The sequence below is a fragment of the Argentina anserina genome, chromosome 5 (assembly GCF_933775445.1).
Source record: "Argentina anserina chromosome 5, drPotAnse1.1, whole genome shotgun sequence".
NCBI classification, from domain to species: Eukaryota; Viridiplantae; Streptophyta; class Magnoliopsida; order Rosales; family Rosaceae; genus Argentina; species Argentina anserina.
In genome coordinates this window covers 4,827,602-4,846,120 of record NC_065876.1, presented here as the reverse complement: position 1 = coordinate 4,846,120, position 18,519 = coordinate 4,827,602, and the positions used below count along the sequence as shown (strand labels likewise).

The 18,519-nt window shown below is 37.8% G+C and overlaps 3 protein-coding genes and 1 pseudogene across 5 annotated transcripts; all 4 read right to left on the bottom strand.

Annotated features, from left to right (window-relative positions):
• Window positions 1-86: 86 nt before the first annotated feature.
• Window positions 87-4,263, bottom strand: LOC126793141 (probable inactive purple acid phosphatase 27; annotated as a pseudogene).
• A 2,722-nt stretch (window positions 4,264-6,985) lies between these two features.
• Window positions 6,986-10,254, bottom strand: LOC126793134 (nucleotide pyrophosphatase/phosphodiesterase-like). The gene is made up of 11 exons (XM_050519577.1): window positions 10,031-10,254; window positions 9,696-9,787; window positions 9,544-9,607; window positions 9,336-9,458; window positions 9,111-9,203; window positions 8,875-9,004; window positions 8,696-8,777; window positions 8,487-8,619; window positions 8,149-8,354; window positions 7,912-8,037; window positions 6,986-7,725 (listed from the first exon to the last, which is right to left on the bottom strand). The coding sequence occupies exons 1-11, from the start codon at window positions 10,229-10,231 to the stop codon at window positions 7,110-7,112; spliced, it is 1,866 nt and encodes a 621-aa protein (XP_050375534.1). The 5' UTR covers window positions 10,232-10,254; the 3' UTR covers window positions 6,986-7,109.
• A 1,959-nt stretch (window positions 10,255-12,213) lies between these two features.
• LOC126793133 (probable inactive purple acid phosphatase 27) lies at window positions 12,214-16,351 on the bottom strand. 3 transcript variants are annotated; one of them, XM_050519573.1, is made up of 12 exons: window positions 15,528-16,351; window positions 15,305-15,396; window positions 15,153-15,219; window positions 14,928-15,050; window positions 14,698-14,790; window positions 14,399-14,528; window positions 14,234-14,315; window positions 13,994-14,126; window positions 13,671-13,876; window positions 13,450-13,575; window positions 12,919-13,228; window positions 12,214-12,815 (listed from the first exon to the last, which is right to left on the bottom strand). In XM_050519573.1, the coding sequence occupies exons 1-12, from the start codon at window positions 15,726-15,728 to the stop codon at window positions 12,510-12,512; spliced, it is 1,869 nt and encodes a 622-aa protein (XP_050375530.1). In that variant the 5' UTR covers window positions 15,729-16,351; the 3' UTR covers window positions 12,214-12,509. The 3 variants fall into 3 exon arrangements, with proteins under 3 accessions (XP_050375530.1, XP_050375532.1, XP_050375533.1); XM_050519575.1 differs by having other exon boundaries at window positions 13,450-13,560; XM_050519576.1 differs by having other exon boundaries at window positions 15,153-15,196; window positions 15,528-15,665.
• A 90-nt stretch (window positions 16,352-16,441) lies between these two features.
• Window positions 16,442-18,504, bottom strand: LOC126793149 (uncharacterized). Its single transcript, XM_050519592.1, has 5 exons — window positions 18,148-18,504; window positions 17,607-17,855; window positions 17,247-17,325; window positions 16,930-17,008; window positions 16,442-16,840 (listed from the first exon to the last, which is right to left on the bottom strand). Exons 1-5 carry the CDS (start codon window positions 18,469-18,471, stop codon window positions 16,777-16,779), a joined length of 795 nt encoding a protein of 264 aa, XP_050375549.1. The 5' UTR covers window positions 18,472-18,504; the 3' UTR covers window positions 16,442-16,776.
• Between the last annotated feature and the right edge of the window lie 15 nt (window positions 18,505-18,519).

Genomic DNA, 18,519 nt, shown 5'->3' with positions numbered 1-18,519 from the left:
GGAAAAATACTCCAATTGAAATTCATACTGTATGTTGCTGCCTTCTATAGACAAAAAGAATTTGAACATAGGGTGCAGGTCTGATTCTAAGATGCCGCAGTCGGTTCGCAACTGTCATGAACACAAGCCACTACATCTGTGCAGTCCCTTGATATGGTGAAGGAATCGTAGACCTTCCCATCGCTGCTTTTCTTGTACTCAAAAAAGCAGAGATGTGTGATTGAATGCTGTCAGTTTCACAAATTCCCAGTCATGATCTCTGTAGAGACTCCAACCTGGTTGTGGCTGGTTGAAGTCTGATAAGTGGCTTCCCGCCCCGCCAACAACAACATGGATTGTTCCATTGAATTTCCCAGAGTAGTGAGATCTTTCTGAAGATACACATTGGTTCTACAACACCCCAACACGAGGAAAACGAATATCACATTACATATAATTCACCTTAGTTCGAGCTAAGAGATTTTTACCTCATAGATGGGGCATGTCCTTTCATAGTTATGCTCATGGCCGTAAAATGCAATATCTACCTTGTACTTCTGCCAAAGTTTCTGCAAGCTTTCCCTTCCCATAGGCCTCGACTATACCATTTGTCAGATGTATAACCAAGGACACGGTGACCTGCAAAGATCAACCAAGGTTGCTTTTGTCTGTCCACGGATGCAAGGCAATTCTCAATGAACTTATACTGCTCTGTTTCCTCCCTTTAGTCATGTTCTGTGTCAGCTATACAGAAGTGAAACAATCCATAATCTGTCGAGTACCTGTACATGTATCAAAAAGCATACAAAAATCCCACTGAACACAACCTCAACAACAGAAGACACTAGTCTGCAGTAAATGTTGAAAAAGTACCAATATTTAGCTCGGTTCTTAGCTGGAACGTAAAACATGGTCTCAGCAAGTACCCCAGATTCTCCACCTGAATCCATTCCGTTGTAATAGGATACCGAATCAGGCCAATCACGTTCATGATTACCACTGAAGCAAGCAAACTAAAGGTTTTACCGACTGAGATTATAAAGAAGCATTTCATATCTAATTTGGAAGAAACATGTAATGGGGACAATTGCAAAAACCTTCCAAAGGGGACATTTGCAAAAACCTTCCAACCATATATGGTAGAGTTGATGCAATGGGCTCCACCTGTGTTGTAAATTGGTCCCATTGTGAAATATAACCATTCGCATATGATAGATCTCCTATATGAAAAACTATGTCAGTGTTGTTTAAGTCACTGATGACTAATCCGTAGTGTTCAGAGCTCCAGGTTGATAATCACTGTACTCATTTGAACCATCACGCTCTTGGAAAATACAAGGAGAAACTTTTATGTCACACAACGATTCAATGTACTCGAATATTGCTATAGTGAAAGGATAAAAAACCTAAAACACCTAACAAGGGATTGTCAAGCAACCTCACAGAGAGAAGATATATGTTATTAGTCAAAGGCAAGGTTCAAAATCTTTTTTGCCTCTGAACAATTACTATAATAAACATTAGGTCTTCCTATGATTTGTTGAGTGCCATCTATTTACCTTTCCCATGTCACCGAACATTACAACATGCTGCAAGGAATCTTGTCCAGGATATGGAGGTGATCTGAATGAGTAGAACTTGCTCCAAATATACCGACCATCTAAGGAACGATGACCCATTCTATAGGTGTACCTGGAAACAACCATATGAACAGTAAGGGAAGATGACTAGTTTTTAAAGAACACTTTTGAGGAAAATACCGGATTGGCCGGCACGGTCCTAGGGAGCAGCCCCTCTCAAGTTTTGGGGCGGGCAAAAAATTGCAGGATGTATGTATATATAGTGTTGTTGTAGTTCAGCAACTGTCAAGGTGTTTGAAAACAAAAAAACGACAAGAAGAAAGTAGAAGAAGCAATTGTTTGATTAAAAGAACGACATGTAGTTGAGTATAATCAAACTATTTGAGTAAAAAGATGCAATAAGGTGATTAAGGTCTCATTAAAGACCGTTCTTCTCGCGAGTGCTGATCACTTGGTCAACTGTTGAGCACCAGGTGGCGCTCAACAGTTGACCAGGTGATCAACTACTTGGCTTTCAGCCCTTCTCCTTATCATATCCGCAAAGAGAGCTCTTCGGAATTCAATACTCTACTTCCCTTCTCTTTTCATCTCATTCTCCCAACCTTATTTTATGTATTACACTTACATTTTCCGAATCAGAATTTGTATTAAAGTAGATGAGAAAAATTTTAAGAATAATTTTCTTGTTGTGCATGAGGTAAATCTAGACCCTTTTGGTTTTCGATCCTGGTTTCATGCCTAAGACCAGAGATATAGAAAGACAAAAGTCCTTTCTCTACATACGCCGTGTTTGGCCACAAATTCTTCAGGAAACTAGTGTGTATGAAACCAAGATCCCGTCTGGTAGAACGTTGGATTAGGATTGTTGTGCCTGCATGGAATCAGAGGTTCTCGACGGAGTTAGTTTCAGGACTGAGATTCAGGTAACGGGGTCAAGTTCTTTGAGCCTTTGTTTTTTTTTGTTCGAATGTGGTGTGATCTTGGCAGCGGTGCATGCCGCAACAACAACAGGGTGGTGGCGGCAAGGTGGAGGTGCAATGTCAATGTCTAGCACTATTGGGTTTGGTCAAGATACATCGTTGGGCTGGACTTGTGTCATTTAAGTTTTTGGCTAGGGTTTTTAAGCCAATTTATTATTATTATTATTTTCTATTGGGCTTAGGTCTAGCTTAAGTCTATATCTATTTATTCAGTTTTAACTGAATTCTATTTTGTTTTAGTTCTTGATTCGCTTTCATCTCTATGGTAGATGAAATGCTTGAGAGTTGGTTAAATTGTTTCTAAAGTGTAGTTTATCCTATGTACTATTATGAGAGTCTGTTCTCACAACTTCTTGTTCCGTCCCCAAGATAGTGGCGAAATGGTATGTAATACCTGCATCTGGCCTTAGTTGTACTCATTCCTAATTAATTTGGAAACCGTATTAGTATTTGATTAAAAAAAATGAAACCAGGATCCCGCCATCAGTGGCGGACCTATGTTGGAGGCAACATGGGCTCAAGCCCACACAAAAATCTTCTATACGGTTATATGTCCCCTATGTAATTGTGTGAGTTGGTCACTTGGTTGAGAATCATAAGTCTCAACCTAACTTACCAAGGTTCGAGTCTCATCCTAATCATTTTCATTCATACTTTTTATGTTTTTCACTTTTTTTCTCCTTTTTACTAGAATTATATCTCCTCATTTTTTACTCACTGACATTATTTTTTAAAAAAAAACACCTACTAATCTCCTCTCATACACTCGTACATGAACATAAACGTAACTTTAAAAAAAATGTGACTTCACCCAAAAAACATACACATGACTTAGCCTACCCTAATTTCATATCCTAGATCCGCCTCTGCCCACCACCCGACTGTCCTTGCAGGTGAACCTAGAGATGAGAAAATGAAAACATCAGCATGCAACATAGCTTAGCCAGCCATCAATGTGCCATCACATTGTTATCATATCAATGTCAAAATTGGGAGTCTTGTACGATGAGATCCTAAATATATAAAACGAACAATACCACACAAGCTACTCTGATCAAACGTCAATGTTGCAGCTGCTGATCGCTTTTGAATATTTCCCTTCATACGCCACTCAACAAATGGAACAGCTTCACCTATGCTGTAGCCACTTGTCCAAGAAAAAATTATTGAAAGCAAATGATGTCCTCAAATGATATACAACATGACCGTACAATAGCAAACAAAAAAATTGAAGTTTCAAGGCTCATGAAAGTTGACTATCTCACTAACATAGAAGTTAGACAGCAGCAAGAAACATGAATAATCTCTTCCATTGGAATTCAAGTATGCTTATCAATCAAATAGCAGTGAACAAGCTATTATCTAGCGGCTAGAAGAAGTTCCACACCCAGTAAGAATGTAAGATGAAACAAAGAGACCTTCTATTCAAGATAAAACTCATTTCATTCCAAGACTTCCCTTTAGCAAGATGTGGATACACAGGCGCTTTAGGATTCGAAAATGTCACGAAATTTGAAATTGCCACCAATTTTGGCTGCAAGTTTTGAGTGAGTAAATATAAAATCATAACTCTAAAAGTCAACTTACTGAAGGTGGTATGCTTTAGCTATGAGAAAGAAGTGATGAGCACCAAAGCAAAAGAAAAAATCTCGCACATTTGACAACCTGCCTGAGAATAATGCAAAAGAGAAATCTGCTTGTTGATTTATAAGCTGAAACTTCATAGTTGCACTGCCAGTCTTTGAATAACCTGGATTGTCGTGTTTTGCATATTTGAATTGAAACATAGTAAAGTTATACAAAGGTTAGGACAACTTCTATCCTAAGTAGCACGGACACGGACATGATTCGATACGTAGACACGACATATAGAAATTTTTTTGGACACGGACACGGACATGATTCGATACGTAGACACGCCATATAGAAATTTTTTTGGACACGGACACGTGGTGGACACGTTAATTAAATATTATTTTTAATATATATATATATATATATTTATTAAAAAAATTATTTTATAAATTTGAAATGTTTTAGAATTTTTTAGATGTATATATGTGTCAAAGTGTGCATTAAAATGATGAAAACATAACTTGTTAGAATGGCTAAGGACTTGATAAGTACCTTGGATAACCAAGGTTCGAATCCTACCACAAACATTCTTATTTTTTTCACGAGTTTCTCTCCTTATATATATATTAAAGTGTGCATAAATATAATAAAAACTGAATCTATTGGAATGGTTGAGGAGTTGATGAGTGTCTTGAATGACCAAAGTTTGATTCTCACCATAAGTACTTTCACTTTTATTATGAGTACCAGCGTGTCCGCATATCCAATTTGGATACTCGCGTATCTCACCCGTGTCCAAAGTCAATTCGCGTGTCCGCTTAGCTTCTATCCAAATCTTTTTTTGTTATTATCATCTCATCAGTCCACACTACAAGTCTACAACTACACACCTTAATAGGAGCAGCATATATATGGAGTTTCCTCTCTTTGACCATCTGCTGGTGGGCACTGTGATGCCATCACTGTCATAAGACTCCAATCCAGTCATTATTAAAAGCATCAGGGTACTTGAGATCCAGAGTCACCCATTGTGTATCCTCACCCTGTGATCATATTAATCATTACACAAATGATCAACTCTTTGTTGGAAAAATGGTTGGAAAAACCATTTAAAACCAAATTTTAATTGATTAATTAAATTAAGTTAAACTTATAATTAATCAAAGATGAACATAGATTTGAGTTCTCCATAATGAGGGCTACAAGATCATATGTTTCTTTGTGTAATTTGGTTTGTGGGTGAATAAGAAATTGTCACTCAAAGATGGCTACTTAGAATGAGGGAAAAATATTTGTCCCACATTGGAAAAGAGAAGTGTTGAAAAGACTTTATATAGAATCCATTGTGTATGGATTGTAAAGTGTGTAAGCCCCCTTATACCCTCTCGCGCACGCGCAGGGGGGTGCAAATCCTAGGTCGCAAGGGAAACTCGTGTATGCCCGTGCGACCTGCGGACACGAATGCAACACCGAATTGAGGGTCGGAACGCAGATTCTTTTTGCATTTCCGAAAATTCGGTTTTGACTTTTCAAATTCTCTTGACTGTTCAAATTCTTCTTTTGTAACAACTGAGTTATTGTGTGTTATGGAGAATTATAACAGAATTGAAATCAATGTTTGTAACATATGTAACTCATATATGTTATGATTTTTTGATTTCTATAACAGCCATCTTATTAATTGCTGATTGCAAATCCTCACAGTATAAATAGCCACCATCCTTTCATTGTAAGATCATCCCATTCGAAACAGATTTCTCTCCCACTCTCAAAGTTCTTAGTTCTTCTCTGGTGATAGATAGAGGTACCTTACGAGTTCGTTGAGGGTTCTAGTTAGTAGTGCAACTTTCTAAAATTGTTTAGTCGTTATATCCTGGGAGACAAGCGCCAAGCATCCTTGCACCGGTAGAGGAGGCGTAAACGTCTTAAGGACAGTGTGGTATCACACACGTCTCGACTAGTTCTTCCATAACAAATCGTTCGGTATTTTTGTTGAAATTCTTTTCGTGTTCTTCATTTCTGATTTATAATTATTTATAATTCAACTTATTAAATTATATATGCAATATCTCATTGATTTTTACAACACTCTTTGAACTTATGATTAAGAATTTAAGATACTGCACACAAGTGAAAACATCATGCATTATGCATTCAAAAATTAGTTAAAGAGTTGATTACTTTGAAAAGTGTTGACCATCACTGTAAATATGTACAATATTCAAAATTCAAGATTAGAAAAGTAATATCAACCCCTACCCAACTTCCATTGTTTAAGTCAAAATGATGAATTCCAATCACACACAGAAAAGTGAATTATGAGTATTTATAATAGACTGTAAACTTTAAAACTTATGAAAGCAAATATGATTTACCTGTATCCCTAGAACAGAAGGATAAGCTCTAAATCCTCTAATGGAGGCAGAGTCATGAATCTTGGCGAGTGGCTGGTCTCCATTGGTTTGAGCACAAGTTAAACCCAAATGGGTGAAGCTCAAAATCACCAGAATCGTGAAAAGTTGTGAAATCTTTGCTCCACAGGTGTCTTAAACACAATGAATGGAGTTGAACAGAACTCCTGGGTAATAGTATCATGTAACAATTGATCCCAGCTATATTCCGAGAATATTTCACAATCTTTGGCACACCAGGATAAACATGAATATGAGAATCAGCGAATCAGGGAGAGAAACCAGGTTGAGTTTGAAGCCTATCTTTCCCTGATTTTCAAGAGCACAACTTGTGTCTGTTTACTCTGTTATGTGCATATGTCTTTTGTAAGTTTAGTTTTTTATTTTTCCACGTCGTTGCAGCAAATGTTTGTTCTTTTTTAATTTTCTTTATTTTTTTTTCCAGGTATGAAACCAAAGAAATATAACGACAGTAATATTCAGAGTTGTAAACATCTCTGCTATTGTCTACAACTTGACTGCTTCAATAAACAATCACAAATATGTTGTCTTTATTCCTGTGCACAATACATTGTTGAACAATGTCATGTAGCTAAGGTGGTTGGTTCACAACCATCATGAACACAGGCCAAGACATCCCTATAGTCCCTTGAGATGGTGAATGAATCATAGACCTTTCCATCGCTGCTCTTCATGTACTCGAAGAGCAGCGAGGAGTGGTTATACGCTGTAAGTTTCGTATAACCAAAGTCGTGATCTTTATAAATGCTCCAAACTGTCTGCAGTGAGCTAAAATCTGATAAGTGGCTACCTCCTCCACCAACTACTACATGGATTGTTCCGTTGACAGTTCCTGAATAGTTGGATGTTTCCGAATTTACACACTGGTTCTGATAGATGGGGCATATTCGTTCGTAATTATGGACATGGCCGTAGAATGCAATGTCCACTTTGTATCTTTGCCAAAGCTTTTGCATGTCATCCCTTCCCATCGGCTCTTCAAATGAACCCTCTTGTCCATACCAAGAGTTAGAAGAATAACCAAGAACACGATGAGCGGCGAATATCAGCCAAGGCTGCTTGTGTCTGTTTGCAGAAGCAAGGCATTTCTCAATAAATTTGTACTGCTCGGAACCTTCTCTCCAGTCATGCTCAGTGTCAGCTATACAGAAGTGGAACATGCCATAATCTGTTGCATACCTATAAACAACAATAACAGGATTCACAGACATTAAGCCAAACTAACTAAAAAGGAGATTATATGGTCCAGTTTGATTAGACGTACATGTGTATATAAGATCTTAGTAACATATGTACTTCACTAAGAAGATGTGTCTTTGAAACCAGTTACAATAAGTGTAATTTAACAGTATTGTTTGTTATTACCAGAATTTAGCTCTGTTCTCAGCAGGAACATAATACATAGTTTCAGCTGGAACACCACATTCGCCACCTGCATCATTAGTGTTGTAGAAGGATCCAGTCCCTGTTGTATCTCGTTCATGGTTGCCGCTGTTTTAAATTTGATGCAAGTTTCAGAGGACATGTGCACTTATACAGTAAATAGTAGTACATGTGATCCCAGTTAGCAGTAATTCTGATCAAAGTAACAAGAACACAAACCTTGCAACCATATATGGTACGACTGATGAAATTGGCTCCACCTGTGATGTGAACTGATCCCACTGTGAGATGTATCCATTGGCATAAGGCAAATCTCCTATGTGAAAAACTATGTCAATGTTGTCCAAGTCCTTGATTAGCTGATCTGTGGTGTTGAGTGAGCCGGGCTGATAATCAGCATATTCATTTGAACCATCACGCTCAGCCTGAATCATTTGTGGGAGGAAAAGTAAAGGATAAACATCTAAGAAGCTATTTTGCAGAAATGCAGATAACATCATGCTGTTTGATAAGTGCTTAGTGGCAGAATCAAGTAGTTTTCATTTTCTTGATCTCACCTTTCCCATGTCACCAAATATAATAACGCGCTGCAGTGACTCCTGCCCGGGATATGGTGATGACTTGAACGAGTAAACCTTGCTCCAGATGTAGGAACCATTAGATAACCTATGACCAAGTTTGTAAGAGTACCTGCACAGAAAACCAGCATAACAGTATTAAAGACAGAAACAGCTGTAAAATTATAATCAAGAATCAAGATGCATACACTGAATTTGGCCACAAATCTTTTAGAAAACTTGTATGAATGAAACCAGGATCACGCCAACCAACTGTTCGTGCGGGTGCAGCTGGAAAAAGATTACAAGAACTCCATTACTAAAAGTTTTCTCATTCAATCATTTATGTTGGTGAACTTAAATACTGGATTGATCATATGATTCATACCACACATGTCCCGACGACTGAAAGTTACTGTTCCTGCTGGAGATCTATTTTGAGGGTCTCCCTTCAAACCCCACTCAACTAAAGGTACAGCTTCATGGATATTATAGCCACTTGTCCAAGTCACTGTCATCTGCATATCATACATAACCATGAGGAGAAGAATATCCAACTAGCAGTCCGCATTCTGATTGTTTGGATGAAAATAGAAGTAGCGAATCAGAAGAACATAAACCTACTTCATCCCAGAGCTTCCCTAGAGCAAGACGTGGGTACAGGGGAGCCTTTGGGTATGCAAAGGTCACATTATTCGAAACTGACACCAATTTCGGCTGCATTACAAAGAATACATACTTTAGCCCACAATTGAAGCACCAACACTGAGGCATTAATGTCAACATATGAAACTTCGGAAAACCAATACAAAATATATCTGCAATGAAAGAAACGAGACATAAACACACGTTTGACAGCCCGCCAGAGAACAATGCGAAAGAAAAATCCGCCCTTTGATTAATTAATCGGAACTTCAAAGTTGATTTTCCAGTGATTGCATATTTGGCACTGGAATAATTGGCAAACTTGTACTGAAATCAAAGCACGAAGAGTTCGGTGAGACATTACGTCGAACACATGGAGTGCAATCAATTACCGAGAGCAAATAACATATACCTTAATAGGAGATGTGCATATATACGGCTCGTAATAATCTTCATTGTATGGACATGTAGATGCACTGCCATAATAGATTGAAAATATTAATCTACAAGCTTAAAATAATACAATAGCAGCTAAAATCAAGAACATGCAACGATTGATATTACTTAAAATTTGCAGGAGAAAAAACTGCCACCCAATCATCTTGTGCAGGAGTAGGACTAGAAACTGTCACAGTTACCCACCCAAAATCTTCCCCCTGCACATACAGTTATCACAGTAAAATCAGATGTCAATAAACAAATTCAGTGAGTGTGGCAGTGCCATACACACTAGTGCGTTTCGATTAGTTACTCAAGAAATGCAAAAGTATCGTTGATTGGACTAACCCAACATGCAAATTTCCGACCACTATTTTATTCAAAATAAAATGTTCGATCATTCGAACTCGGCGATTAGTGATAGCCGAACTAATAGCTAGTTGAACAAAATATCATCGTACCTTGGTGCCAAGAAGGACAGGGTACGCAGAGACGGAAGCATTTTCGTGGAGCTGAGAAACAGCTTTGAGGATTTGAATCTTGGAGAGTGGCTGCACCCCATCACCGCCATATGCATGAAGCTTCTCCCTGATATTATGAGCTACTGTGGAATGACCCAATAAAACCAGTAGCACTGCAACTCTGAGGAGGAAGACGGCCATGGTAGTAGGTTTTACCAATTATAAACCCCAGACGTGTTTTAGTCAGATTTGAAGTCTCGGATGGATTTATAGTTGGCCACGCCATCAGACTTGTCAGTAGGACTACTTTTCAACTTGGAATTGGATATTTTGTTCTTGATGATGTGACATGCATTGAAGCAGATATAAGAGAAAATAATTTAAGAACCCTTCCTTTCGATTAAAGAATCGTTCTTCATTTTAGTTTTTGATTATCAAACTTTTGGCAAAAGTTCCTTTCCATTCTGGCATGCATGTTGGTAATTCTGTAATCTGGATGAGCCAAATGCATGTGTACCGACAGCAATGGTTACATGCAACTAAATATAGGCATCAGACCATACTTGTAACGAAGTGTTCTTAAGTTTTGGGTTATTTATAGAGAAGTAAATTAGGATCAACAAACTAATGTTAGGTTACTCGGGTTTACTTCGAGATCGTTTAAGTGTGACTTATATGAAATGTAACGAAATCTTACAAAACTCTACGGAATAGCATAAAATTCTATGAAATATTACAACCAAAATAGTACGGTAGATCGGTAGTACTCATAAAGAATCTAATCAAATAGACAGAGGGTCTAAAAGTCTGAAGTTTGTTATAGTTTACAAAATATTACAAATTGTGCGTAACATTACAAAACTCTACGAAATGTTATGAAAATCTACGAATTGTTACAAAACTCTACGAAATAACACAACATTATACGAAATATTACGACCAAAATAGTACGTAAGGTCGGTAGTACCCATAGTGCACGTTTGGTATCCAAGATAATTGTGAGTTACTCTATTTTTAATGCTTAGCCTACTCTCGCATGAGGAGGCTTACTTAGTGCTAGGTTATGGTAACCCATGTTTGGTGAGGCAGTACACTCTAAGGTAGGAAAAGGAGGTCTTCTCTTTTACCTTTTCTTCTTCTATTCTTGCTCCTCAGTTCTATTCTTCAACACAGGCAACAAAATTAGCTAATTCCAGATTTCCAGATCTATTTTGAGCCTAGCTAATATCGATTCCTAGCCTAGCAAACTAGATTTTTTTAGGAACACCGATTTTTTTAGGATTCACTGAAAAATAAGAAAAGAGAAGAAAATTAAAGAGAACTTGCGAATGTATTTCTTATGAACAATAACTGAATCCAACAACATATATATGCAATTTACATATGATCCGATTCAACAATCAAGGAGTTATTATGGGTAAATGTTCTATGACAATAATTATAGAATATCATAGAATCTTTCCTTCAATAAAAATAAAAGACCAAGAACAATCGGATTCATATTTTCTAAAATTTCAATGATCCAATTTCAATTCTACAATACCCAGAAGTCATCTTTTCATAATGCAAAATCTCATCAATTCAAATCGAGTTTTGCGATATCCAAAATCCCAATTACCTTCAATCTGCAACTGAATGAAAAATATGGAAGAGATCATTCTATTTTGTGACTTTCTTGATTTCTTAATTTAATTTGAAGGGAGCATATTGAATTTTCGATAGCTATGAGAATTGAGAAGGATGAAAAAGAACAAATAATTGCTCTGATGTGAGAAAGAAGGAGACTAGAGAGTGAGTAAGAGAGAAATGAGAGAACCAGAGAGAAGGGCCTTAGATAAGGTTCAACAAAAGCTCTACCTTAGTTAAGGCAAGTCAAGGAGGTGAAATTGAAGATTCGGTGCTATCTTGTGCTATTGTACCATTTAAATTAGCACCGGTTTGCAACAAACATCACCCACACTGTTTGCCCAACCTTATTTAAGGTTGTGCGGGCTAGCACGGTGAAACAAACGTGCACATAAAGAATATAATCAAATGGTGAAAGGGCCTAGAAGTCCGAAGTTTGCTATAATTAAAAAAAAATACTACAAATTGTGTGTAACTTATAAAATAGTATGAAATTTTACGAAAGGTTACGAAAATTTATAAAATATTGTGAAACTCTACCGAATGCTACAAAAACTCTACGAAATAGTACAAAATTCTACAAAATATTACAATCAAAACCCATAAAGAATCTAATCAAATAGTGAAAGGGTCTAAAAATCCTAAGTTAGTTTTACTTTACAAAATATTACTAATTGTGCGTAATCTTGCAAAATTCTATGAAACTCTATGAAATGTTACGAAAATGCTACAGAAACTCTAAATTTGAATTGATTGTATATATAACTTACTTTCCCAGTCGCTAATTTCTTGTCAAGTCACAAGTAATATATCCACTGTTTGATCAGAAAAGAGTGTACAATGATATATTTCATTACGTAGCTAAGGTAGTTGGCTCACAACCGTCGTGCACGCATGCCAAGACATCCCTGTAGTCCCTTGAGATTGTGAAGTAATCATAGACGTTACCATCACTGCTCTTCTTGTACTCCATGAGAAGTGATGAGTGGTTGAATGCTGTGAGTTTTACGAAGCCAAAGTCCTGATCTTTGTGAAGGCTCCAACTAGTCTGCACCGGGCTGTATTCTGATAAGTGACTGCCTCCACCTCCAACAACAATGTGGATTGTCCCATTCACAGTACCGGAATAATGGGATTTTTCCGAGTTTACACATTGATTCTGCAGCAGAAAAGTTGAATATTCATGCATGAGGCAAATAAGTGTTTGTTGAAAATCCGAGAGCATTGCAGTTTCACAGTAAATGCCAGTGTGTTTCGCATACCTGGTAAATGGGGCATATTCTTTCGTAGTTATGGACATGGCCATAGAAAGCAATGTCCACCTTGTACTTTTGCCACAGCTTTTGCAGGCTTTCCCTACCCATTGGCTCTTCAAACGAACCATCCAACCCATAATATAATTCAGAGGAATAACCAAGAACACGATGAGCAACGAATATCAGCCAAGGCTGTTTCTGCCTGTCAACTGATGCAAGGCATTTCTCAATAAATTTGTACTGCTCAGTTCCTTCCCTCCAGTCATGTTCAGTGTCAGCTACACAGAAGTGGAACATGCCATAATCTGTTGAGTACCTGTAAACATCACAATTTCAGTATATTTCTATATGGGGATTAAGATATGTAGTAGGATACTTAGTGTACAAGAGCCCAGAAACCCAATATGTTTCAAACTAGCCCACAGAATGGCTGATTTGTGCAGTTCTCTGTTCTCCTTAAAAATAACGTAAATCATATATCAACTCATATGAAGTCACTGATCTTATCAGTTATAAGAAAATGTACAAATTATTTACCAGAACTTAGCTCGGTTCTCAGCAGGAACATAAAACATAGTCTCAGCTAGCACACCACATTCACCACCTGCGTCATTACCATTATAGAAGGATCCAGTCCCTGGTGTATCCCTTTCATGATTGCCATTGTTGGAGCATTTTTTTAAAAGTTTTAGAGACAATTTCACTTATAATGTAAAACACATGTATTCGTTCTCATCAACAAAGACAAGTTTACATACCTTGCAATCATATATGGTACTGTTGATGCTATGGGTTCGACCTGTGATGTGAACTGGTCCCACTGTGAGATGTATCCATTGGCATATGAAATGTCTCCAATGTGGAAAACTATGTCAATGTTATTTAGGTCTTTGATAAGTTGATCAGTGGTATTGAGTGAACCCGGCTGATAATTACTGTATTCATTTGAACCATCGCGCTCAGCCTGAAATTTGTGGCAGAAATACAATCTCAAATTGCATGAACATAACATGTCGACAGCTAGTTGCGGAAAAAAACTGCAGCCAAAAATTTCAACCAAGTTTGATATCTTAAAAGTTACCTTTCCCATGTCTCCAAATATAACTACCCGCTGTAATGAGTCCTGGCCAGGATATGGTGATGACTTGAAAGAGTAAGACTTGCTCCAAATATAGGAACCATTAGATGACCTATGACCGAGCTTGTAAGTGTACCTGCATATACAACCAGCATACAGCCATAAGTACAAAACAGATATCCCTTTATGTACGTACAGCTCATTTTAAGAAATCAAATATGTTTATCAAAGCTGCATATATACAATGAATTTGGCCAAAGGTCTTTTAAGAAACTAGTGTGGATGAAACCAGGATCTCGCCAGCCAACAGTTCGTGCTGGTGGACCTGCATTACAAGAAAAACTCTGTTATAAAAGTTCTTTATCTGAAATTTATGTGGTTAAATTAGACTGATCATATGATCCATACCGCACATGGTCTCTCGAGTAAAAGTTAATGTTCCTGCAGGCGATCGGGTTTGAGCCTCTCCCTTTAGACCCCATTCAACAAAAGGTACAGCTTCATCAATGTTATAGCCACTTGTCCAGGTTACTGTCATCTGCATAAGAGAATTAGAACACATAAGAAACTTAATTGTTGCCTATGTATTCTTACCCATTATCATCCATTACATTTTTTTCTTACTTGAGTTGTTAGCCTCAACAATAATGAATTCAATCTGGACTCCAGAAATCGACAAAAGTAATGAATCATATGTATGTACTTACTTCATCCCATTGCTTTCCTTGAGCAAGACGTGGGTAAAGGGGTGCCTTGGGATTCAGGAAACTTACAGCATTAGAAACTGCCACCAATTTTGGCTGCAGTCATGAAATTATATACTCAGAAAATGTTTAAAGGCCTTTCTTAAGACCACACACACATACACACTGTTAAACTGAATAATAGTATTTCAAACAGCAACCACTGAGCTGAAAGAGAAGAAAGATGAATGTACATTTGATAGGCCGCCTGAGAACAATGCGAATGAAAAATCTTCTCTCTGATTGATCAGTTGAAGTTTGAATAATCCTTTGCCGGTATTTGTATAATCAGCACTGGAATCATTGGCAAACATGTACTGAAATGAAAGCAACAAAATTTAGTCTAATAGTTCGTAGAGCATATTAACAGCTACAATTTTTATCAATTGGAAGATAGATGAATCAGCAATAATACACACCTTTATGGGAGCTGAGCATATGTATGGAGCCTGTTGTCTGGAGTCTGTAGATGGACAAGTCGATGAGCTGCCATGATCGATCGAATACAGTTTTATGATATTGGATTGTATTTATCAAAGCAATGCACTTACTAAAAAGGTTAGAACATTACTTAAAATTTGCAGGTGAAAAAACTGCCAACCAGTCATCTCCAGAAGGATTAGGACTATCAACTTTCACAGTTACCCACTCAGAATCTTCCCCCTGGACATAAAGTGCCCAAAATCATCAAAAAAGAAAGAAAAAGAAAAATCATAGCTGGCTGACTATTCCATCTAACAGGATATTGAGTAATTAACAGTGAAAAGATCAAGTCGCGGAAGCGCTACACGTACCTTCAGACCGAGAAGCGCAGGATATGCTTTGAGGGAAGCATTTTCATGAAGCTCATAAACAGCTCTGTGGATTTGAATCTTGGAAAGTGGTTGTACCCCATCACCTCCATGTGTGTTCTGACTATGAGCTACTGTGCAATGCAGCAAGCAGGAAAGCAGTATCAGAGAAACTTTCAGGGACAAGAAGCTTGAGCCCTCCATTTGTGCTTTGTGGAAGGCTAGCTCCTATTCTCCTAATGAGTTTGACGCTGTCCAAAAATTGAGCAATCCCCAATGAAGATTATAGCATTGTTGTCTCAGCCAGAACTCCCTTCCATACTTGTGTAATATACTAATGTCCACGGCTTCTTCTTTCTTTTTCAAACCAAAGAGGAATACTTCTTTCCATGGGGATCAGAAGTTTACGTATTGCTTCTTCATATTGATGCTTCTGGATAAGTTCCTTCATTAAAAGTGAACAAAAGAATGGACCTAAGATGGTGTGCTGTTGACTTTCTTGTTGAGCCTTGTACCAAGTAAGATACTCAAATACACAAGTGCCAATATATCCCCAATATTGTATTTGAGGCAATCTTCCAAGAAGTTGTATCCTAAACTTTCTTCCTTATTTCTGATCCAAAGTTTTATATTATTCTATAAACATAGTCATACGCCCATTGATTGCCTTTACTCCCTTTAGAGCTTACGTGACAAAATTTATACCAAACTTCTTACTCAGTCATAGTATATAACCTTGCAGTATAAGCTAGCAATGATCTACCAAATGGTGTTTTTGCGTATCCAAATTAGTATAAGCACACGAAATGTGAACACTGGCGTACCCATTTGAGAGTCGTCCCTAAGCATACTTGGGCATAAGCTTTGGTCCAAACATGTCATTTTGAGTTTGTGAAAAAAGACATTGACTAAATCAATCATACTATGAATCAAATGGGGTTTTATAACTTTCAGAGTTTCAGGGACCATGTTCTACAACAGCCTATGAATTGGGACCAACTCCAGCCCTACTAACTCTATTTCATGTTCGCATCAGTCGTGGCTTCTCGGGTGTCTCATAGTCAACTTTAGGAGGGTTAAAATGGCAGAGCCTTCACTCAAAGAAACTAAGAGAAGGAAGATAATTTAACCCAGCTCTTTTATAGCTTGCTTTACAGATGGAAAAATGTTGTTTTTAGCTGGAGCCCTTACTAGATTACAGAATCAGAAAAATGCTGGGCAGGGCAACAGACATTAGTGCTTCGGAATTCTTTCACCTGTTTCCATCTCCACGCTTTAAGAAAGTAGGGGCAAGCAGCTTCTCCAGCTCCACTAAGCTGAAACCACCAATACGTAGTCAGTAAGTGAACAGAAACATAAGGTCTTATGCACACAATGAAGCACACAAAATCCATTGTCCACCTACATCTGAAATTTCTCAAGCGCTTCCTTTCGCTTCATCATATATAGATCACTGTCTTGAGGTACATTGACTAAAGTAGTGCCTATAGAAGATGAAAACAATAAAACCAAGTCAAAAGGATAAAAATAAGTGAAAATTACATGAATGTGTGCTATTAATCCTGGGCTTTCCATTTGCTGTCCATTTAAGGTCAAGGCTCTGTTCTTTATAGTGCAGCCACCAAAAGAAAAAGAATGAAGCCCTTCCAGTTGCAGTAGCCATTATACAAAAATATTCGCTAAAATGTGTAAAATAACTTTATAAATATAAATGGTCCTTACAAGGCAGTGGAGCTTTTTGTTTCATTGCCACATCATTGTGAACCTTCAGAGACGCTGGTGTATCTGATGGCTGGACACCCTGTTCAACAAGAGCAAGTAGCTTTATATATAAACTCAACAAACAACTGAACCATATACTCATATCATTACCATCTAGAGAATAGATCGCTGATATGAAATTTACAAAAACACCTTTCAAGTTCAAAAAAATTATAATTAATGATTGAGGCCACAACTACCACCACAAATTAGCCTCTCTTAATGAATAGATGTTATCAGTACATGTGAAGCATCGAAATCTTCAGACAGATTCTTGAAAAATTCTAGGCTACTGGGGCTAACACAAGAAGTATTGAATACCTTCTTCCTCTCCCGCCTCTTGAGTATCTTCATATGGCATTTCTTGATGTAGTGCATCAAATGATACCGAGTATGCCTAGAGCACAAGTACTCTTGGATTCTCGGGTTACAAGTTAGCCACTCATTTATATCTTTGGATTTCACAACGTCGTCCCTATTCAAAGACTCTAACCATATATAAACCGGTCTCCACTGATCAGTGCGTTGAAATCGAGCATGTGATATCTCACCTTGGTCCTCTTGTTTCTCCTAGTTTTGTCAAATAGTATTATAGCAATATCATCAAAAAAAAAAAACCATCATACAAAAATATCATCAACCTAAATCGGAAACCAATCTAGAACACATTTTGAATCCTAATCCTACTTAAAACACTAGAACCTTTCCTTTTCCTTGTTGATTCCTAACCTCAAACACTTTCACTTGCTTCACTTGACTCCAACACTACTCTAAAGTCATTACCTCCACAACTCTAAACTTCAATTAGCTTAATTACAATATAATCCAACCTTATCAAACCTAATAGAAATGCAATTTATACCTGATTGGCCGACCTCATGCAGTTCTGGATAGCCATGAGGCGTTGGCAGACGTCAGCGCGAGGCATAGATTTGATGCCTTCGGGAATGAGATCGAAGTTGGAGTCGATCCAGGCCTCGACTTCGTCCATGGACACAGCTCTGGCCTCCGGGAAAGAGGAGACCCAAGCTCGAGCCATCGTCTCCCATTCTTCCGATTGCTCGCTGTTTTCGGTATCCGAGACTTTCTGCTCTGCTTCGTCTTCTTCTTCTTCAGAACCTGCTGCTTGTTCTTCTAGGGTTTCGTCTGCTGCTTCTGCTAGGGTTTCGTCTGCAGGGCTCGACATTTTTGCGTCCCGCGAAGAAGTAGAAGAACACTGTTTTTTATTTTTATT

Bases quoted from the DNA above. Each gene is read 5' to 3' on its own strand.
- LOC126793134 (XM_050519577.1), bottom strand. From the start codon at position 10,231: ATGGCCGTCTTCCTCCTCAGAGTTGCAGTGCTACTGGTTTTATTGGGT. The intron at 8,778-8,874 runs GTATGAATCATA...ATCTTTTTCCAG, and splicing joins CAGTCGTCGGGACATGTGTG to CTGCACCCGCACGAACAGTT. The intron at 8,038-8,148 runs GTTTGTGTTCTT...AATTTAAAACAG, and splicing joins GTACCATATATGGTTGCAAG to CGGCAACCATGAACGAGATA.
- LOC126793133 (XM_050519573.1), bottom strand. From the start codon at position 15,728: ATGGAGGGCTCAAGCTTCTTGTCCCTGAAAGTTTCTCTGATACTGCTT. The intron at 14,316-14,398 runs GTATGGATCATA...CTTGTAATGCAG, and splicing joins TACTCGAGAGACCATGTGCG to GTCCACCAGCACGAACTGTT. The intron at 13,576-13,670 runs GTATGTAAACTT...ATGCTCCAACAA, and splicing joins GTACCATATATGATTGCAAG to TGGCAATCATGAAAGGGATA.
- LOC126793149 (XM_050519592.1), bottom strand. From the start codon at position 18,471: ATGTCGAGCCCTGCAGACGAAACCCTAGCAGAAGCAGCAGACGAAACC. The intron at 17,009-17,246 runs GTAAGGACCATT...CATCTTCTATAG, and splicing joins ACAAAAAGCTCCACTGCCTT to GCACTACTTTAGTCAATGTA. The intron at 16,841-16,929 runs GTAGGTGGACAA...TGGTGGTTTCAG, and splicing joins GCGCTTGAGAAATTTCAGAT to CTTAGTGGAGCTGGAGAAGC.